Source organism: Cryptomeria japonica, chromosome 5, assembly GCF_030272615.1.
Source record: "Cryptomeria japonica chromosome 5, Sugi_1.0, whole genome shotgun sequence".
Classification (NCBI taxonomy): Eukaryota; Viridiplantae; Streptophyta; class Pinopsida; order Cupressales; family Cupressaceae; genus Cryptomeria; species Cryptomeria japonica.
The window spans coordinates 728,009,213-728,015,653 of NC_081409.1; the positions used below are offsets into that span (position 1 = coordinate 728,009,213).

General features: G+C 38.0%; 1 protein-coding gene across 2 annotated transcripts; it reads right to left on the reverse strand.

The window, feature by feature from the left end:
- Positions 1 to 244: 244 nt before the first annotated feature.
- Positions 245 to 3,954, reverse strand: LOC131070583 (TMV resistance protein N). 2 transcript variants are annotated; one of them, XM_058006191.2, is made up of 6 exons: positions 3,750 to 3,954; positions 3,531 to 3,653; positions 3,116 to 3,438; positions 1,987 to 2,129; positions 891 to 1,894; positions 245 to 639 (listed from the first exon to the last, which is right to left on the reverse strand). In XM_058006191.2, the coding sequence occupies exons 1-6, from the start codon at positions 3,837 to 3,839 to the stop codon at positions 310 to 312; spliced, it is 2,013 nt and encodes a 670-aa protein (XP_057862174.1). In that variant the 5' UTR covers positions 3,840 to 3,954; the 3' UTR covers positions 245 to 309. The 2 variants fall into 2 exon arrangements, with proteins under 2 accessions (XP_057862174.1, XP_057862229.1); XM_058006246.2 differs by having other exon boundaries at positions 397 to 598.
- Positions 3,955 to 6,441: the final 2,487 nt, after the last annotated feature.

Consider the following 6,441-nt stretch of genomic DNA (forward strand, 5'->3'; position numbering starts at 1 on the left):
TGTAGTGCATGTGTACCATCTCACAATAAAATTTAGAAGTATTATTTTAGTTACAGCTAGCTAACAAGGTTAAAGATATTTTCCCGGAGGTCAACAGGTCAACAGGGTAATGCTATTTTATAATATTAATCAAAAGAAAAAAAACAATCATTAAAAAAAATTATAAAAATTTTGAATTTTGAATTTTCTACAATGATTGACTAAATTAATGAAAAATAAAATACAATAAATAAATATCCTGCTCTTCCCAGAAACTAATAATTTGTATAACTTAAAAAAGAATATCCTGCATAATGTAGTTGTCTGTTGTCATAGTACGGTCAACTTTAATAAAGTATGTATATAGGTAAAGTGACTCGCCTGAGACGGTGTGTTCATACAGATGTGTTTGCCGGAGCCGTTGGCGAAGTACTTGAGGTGAATAAGTCGATCTATATTGAATGGCAGATGAGGAACATCTCCAGCTTGAAGAAATCTTAAGCTGTGAAATGTGTTGTTGCATGTGCCGCTTACGATCGTCCAGTCACCCAGTGCGAGAACACGAAGGGATTGATGCATCTGCTCTAGCATTTCTACTGACAGCTCCAAATATGGGACTCTGTTGTCGGCCAACCATATCCCTTTTATTCTATCTACATTCTATCAAAGATCAACAATGCTCACCTTCAGAGATAATGTAACAGACAGTATTTATTAAGAAGTTCAGAAGAGAGGGTGCAGCTAAATTGGTTCCAAAAAGTTTGTGTTATTGACTTTTATAAAAAATCAAAGCCAGATTAGGATCAAGGATCTCTAATTTATGAGAAAAAATATACTAAAATCGTACTTTTTAATAACTTTTTGAAACCAATTTAGCCGCGGCCCAGAAGAGATAGGGAATACCATCTTACCTTTAGAGCAGAAGACAGTTCCTCTGTGTTTGTGATACGGACGCCTTTGCTTTTGTTACGGCCCATTCCAACAAGAACATCATGGACATTTGCTTTATCTGCAATTGTTTTCACCAGCGCCCCTTCGCGCAGAGTAAGCCATTCTTCTTCACCCACGATGGAAGCCACTTTCTCACAATTCCAGCCATTGAAAAACATACAAATGTCAAGGAAAGCATCTTGAGCATCTTGTGTTAGATCATCATAGGCAAACAAAAGCTTTGCCTCATATCCCATATCCTGCTTGTTACCACTAAAAGGCTCCCCTTTTTCCAAGCCTTGGAGTACTCTTTCCACTGCTTCAACCTCCATAGTCTCTCTTCTTCTCCTTCTTAAGTAACCTCCTACCACTTCCAGGACCAATGGAATGCCGCTGCACTTTTCTGCTATCTGCCTAATTTTAGGCATTTTATAATCTCTGCTTAGACCTATTTTTCTGTGCAATAAATCCAAGCAAGCCTCAATACCAAGAGGTTCGATTTCATAATCTTTACAACACTCAATGCCGCAGCTTTCCACAGTTGCCACCACATCTCTCTTTCTAGCAGTTAAAAGGAGACGGAATTTATTTGGATTATCAAGTTTCTTGGGTAAGATAAGTTCAATGTCTTCTCGTCTGAGAACATTGTCTACATATAAGAGGACGGGTCCTTTCTTCAGACTTTTGTTGATCTCAGCCTGACCAATTTTATAATGAGAAATATCATACTTTTGCCCTGTTAGATCATGTAAAATTTGAGCCTGCAATTCTTCTATCCTCTTACTCACATGTACATCTTCATGCAACTTGATATTAGAAGTTTTGTAACCAGCTTCCAATCCCTTAGTCAAATTTGCAAACACAGCATCTGTGATGGTAGTCTTCCCAATTCCTCCAACGCCATAAACAACAACAGCCACAACTGCCATGTCGCCTTCGCAATCCAAGTATTCTGTAACAGCTTTCACCTGATGATCTATGCCAACTGGTTGCGCAATGATCAAACACATTAAGAGAAAATAAGACTATGACACTGATTATTTTAAAAATTGGGAATATAGAATACTTAAGACTTACTTCCATAATCAGGATAGGGGAACTCAGTTGGTCTGTTTTCAACATTGGCGACCATTGTATGTAAATTTAGATCCTCGTAAAGATGCTGGATATCCTGATTAAGTTGCTGTAGGTCTTCCCGATTCTTTAAAACCAACAAAAACCTGCATTTTTCGGCTTAATTTACCTCAAATAACATATCTTTACCTGTAACTTAGCAATTTTTTAAGTTCATATTTATCCAGAGTCCCAGAAACAGAGGCAACTACAAACTTGCAATGTATCAAGGCCCTACCATGGCTAAAAGATAGTAAAGCACAGAACTAAACACACAACTAGGATTTAGACAGAGATATGTAATGATGATTCCTTTCAAAAAGATTTAGATCCTCTTACCCTTCCCTGGTGAGTTCGCCAAAGGCTAAAGTAACAAAAAAGGCCCTAAACAGAGAGATTGTGTAAGAAGAACCTATCACGTTATCCGCTTGACTAGACGGCTGAGTAACAGCTGGAATCAATTGCCCCATGGTGTTCACCGACTTCTTCTGACAGATTGTGGTCTCCGCTGAGGTATGTTTCAATTTAGATTGAGAGTGGTGGTTAGTTTACAAGATCTAACTCTCATAGTTGCCATGGTTAGTATCTTAAAAGGAATTGAATCTAGGTTGAGCCTGGGTTGAGGCTTTCATTTCATATGTAGATTTGGGCAAACTTTAGTGAACTTCCAAATCAACATCTTCTAAATCCATAATAGTTCTTAGTTGTTAGTCCATAACATCAACTACCAAACATACACTCGTTAATCCAAACATACAGCCATTAATCCAACATGTGTGGAATACAAATCTAAATTAACTCAGCCTGCTTTGAAATATTTTTTCAACAGATTCAATCTCTATTTATTCTCTGTTTGCTGATACATTTTATCGGTTAATATTAGTTAGAAGATTCAATAAGGAGGAAAAAGGGGACAGCTTACAAACTGGTGGTATTATCAGTCCTTATTCTGTTGTATAGGGTACACTACCCCCAAATTGAAATTTGTAAAACCATCTAAATCGCTTACAAATAAAAATTTTTGAAGTTAAAGTTGTATGAATCCTGATCAGGTAAATTAGAAATAAATAAAAAATCGAATTTTTCCACTTACTTGTAATATTTTTGCATGCCAATCTGAGTAAAGCACATTATTGCTCCTTGAACTATGAATTGGAAGGCATCTTCCATCTTCTTCTCCAACTCGTGATCTAACCCTGACTTAGCTTTGAGAAGTCTAATGCATTTGGCTAAATCATTCATTCTTTTCAAAAGTACCAAGCACTCTTTCTTATTGAAAGAAACCTTATCCAACCTCTCTAAAACAGAGGCTATCACTAAAAACCCTACTGCCGCCGAGTGAGCATTTCCGAGTCCATGTAGGGCATTCTCAGCCGTCCTCTGTGCTTCACTGGATAAGTTGGATAACAGCTTTTTCTATACATCAATAAAAAATACCATAAGTTGTAACAAATTTCAACGGCTCAATTTACTAATGTCGAGCAAGAGGACGTTAAAAAAGAAAGTACCTGATCGGATATCATTTTAGCCCCCTGCGAAATTCCTTCGAGGACTTTAGATAAATCCGCCGAAAGAGGCTGGAGAACGTCAGTAAAGGTGCGCCCATTTGGTTTTTTACGGCGGGATGACTTCTGCATAATCAACCTCTACTATTATTTACAACATACTGAGTCAATTGGGCATATCATGTTAGTAAGTTGCAGGGAAAAGATCAAGAAAATAGCAACCTGAGCGAGGAAATTGTCTATTCTGGAAATAAGCACATGAATACTTAATTCTTTCTCATTGCCGGCAGTAGAAGCAGAAGTCGAAGCCATGGTTTATGGAGGTAAACTAACGGGAATCCAGACTACCTGCATAAAACCAGAGTGATTACCTGAACATCATGAAAAGGATGGACATCTTAGTTTGGCTCAAATAATTGTGGCACAATTTCCAAGCAATTTCAATAACTGATCTTTTTGTCAACTTCACTTTTCATTAGTAGACATAATAAGAGTCAAAAAAAAATGGTAATGGAAGCTCCATTAATAAATATCACATGTATCAATAGTGGTGCATTTTTTAGCTTTTTTAATCATAATTAGCTCATTACTTGGACATTTGTGCACCACTATTGGACATTTGTCGATTACTATGGGGCATTTGTCCACTACTACCAGCTATTTTGAGTTATCTGCTATTGGCGCAAAGGTGATCATATATTGGACCACACTTTGAAATGTGTACTTTTTTTTACCTCTATGCACATAATGAATTCCACAATGTGCATCGTTACTACCCACAAGCCAAAACAATAACATTAAGCAGTTAAGTCGCTGTAAAGCGGAAAATCGAACCCTAGGTGTTCTCCCCCACTCCAAGGAGAAAGGGGGTCACTAGGATTGACGGTTTTCACTTAGGAGGGACTTTACATTCAAAAGAGGGGTTGAAACCCACAAGATCCAATCCCACACAATGCAAGATTGGATTCTAAATGAGTTTCAAGGGTTGAGACATCAAGGATACCCTCTTTTGTAAAGAATGTGGATAGAAGATTGAACTAGGAATGTATGTAGAAGCAAGAAAGATTCGCTTATAAACAGAGATAGGAATATAGGATGAAGCTGCGGACCTGGAATTAGCAATAAAATGTCGAGATGATGTTGTTCTGCAAATTCGGGCGAAAGTTGACGGGATGATGGCGCCCGGCGTGCACACGGTCCTCCGAAAAATCCACGAAACGAAGGGGGATCTGTTCGTCTCTGCACAAGGATTCCAAATCTTCAATTACAGCCGCGTACCTGCAACCTACACACAGAAAAGAGAGGACGATTTGGGGGTTAGGGATTAGGGGTTTGCCTTTAGGTCAAACCCCGGTTTTGGAATTAACCAAGAAATGAGAATGTTGTAAATGTAAATGTTTGTAATGTAAACAAGTACTGATACCTTGTTGTAAGAATGTTTGTATTCTTACATGCGAAGGTGTAAATGTTGTATGTTGTATGTGATCTCCTCTTCAATGGTTGAATCCTTGTCTTGAATGCAACACTTAGCCTTGAATAGAGACTTAGAATGCTCAATTGCTTGTTAGAATGCTTGAATGCTTGAATGTTTGAATATCGTTTCCACCTTTTTTCCATCTTCCCAAAATGGGAGAGGAAATGTAGTTTATATACTTGCCAATTAGGGTTGATAGACTAATTTTTCCGACCTTAGGCCGACCTGGGAAGATTATTTTCCAATTTGCAAACTTAAAGACCCGAAGCCCCATAAGAGACCGGGCCCAAAATAGGGCCAGGGACCAGGGCACTGGGCGCCATGGTCCTGGGGGACCAGGGCACTGGGCGCCATGGTCCTGGGGGACCAGGGCACTGGGCGCCATGGTCCTGAAGGACCAGGGCGCTGGGCGCCATGGTCCTGAAGGACCAGGGCGCTGGGCACCATGGTCCCACCTCTAGGGACAGTAGGGTGCAAGGAGGATCAGGCCAGGGTGCTGAAAAATGTAGTTTTGGGTGTCATGAATAAGTTTTGGGGTCTCCATTCAGGTTCAGTGTTGCGCCGCCATCGTGAAGACCCAAATGCAGTCGAAATTGCAAGTGTCGCAATTTTAGGACGCTACAGTCGCATACAGAGAGAACAAAAAAAAAATCGTTAAAATCGGATGAACCGTTTAAGAGCTTAAGCTACACGAAGTTAGCTATGGCGACTACTGGCTCCTTTCCCCTATCTTTGTTTGTTGATTATGTTGATTCAACACAATCTTTGTATTGCTATTCAGACAAATAAGTCGTACCGACTTCCACCCTTTTCGATGCACCCAGGTCTACGCAAAGCATTTATTTGCCTCATTTACCAGTGATGGGATAATAACCACAAAAAAAAAGTAAATTATATACTTTTTATATGGTTGCATAATGGTGGTGGTAGGGGAGATGTCAATGCATCAAAAGAGTCTATGATAGGATGTTTTTGAAATTTAATGATTAAATTAAAAATTAGAATAGTGTTTTCAATTTTAATTTAATTATTAAATTTCAAAAACTATCTTGTTAATCACTATTCTGATTTTTAATTTAATCATTAAATTCCAAAAACTCTCATATCATGGAGCTTTTGTTCTTTTAGCATTTGTATAGACATTTCGAACACTCGTCGTCCTTGACTTTGAGTATATTAAATTTTGAATCACAACTAAATCATATTAAAAAGTAACTGAAAGAAAAAAATATTAAAACTTTAGGTGAATTGCTTGGTCCTTTTTGAGGACAATAGACAATTTGACTGTGAGTATATTAAATTTTGAATAACAACTAAATCATATTAAAAAGTAATTGAAAGAAGAAAATATTAGAACTTTAGGTGAAATGCTTGGTCCTTTCCAAGGATAATGGACAATTCGAACACTATACATCCTTGACTTTGAGTATATTAAATTTT

Bases quoted from the DNA above. Each gene is read 5' to 3' on its own strand.
- LOC131070583 (XM_058006191.2), bottom strand. From the start codon at position 3,839: ATGGCTTCGACTTCTGCTTCTACTGCCGGCAATGAGAAAGAATTAAGT. The intron at 3,654-3,749 runs GTTGCTATTTTC...TTGATTATGCAG, and splicing joins TAGACAATTTCCTCGCTCAG to AAGTCATCCCGCCGTAAAAA. The intron at 2,130-3,115 runs GTAAGTGGAAAA...CGAAAAATGCAG, and splicing joins GGCATGCAAAAATATTACAA to GTTTTTGTTGGTTTTAAAGA.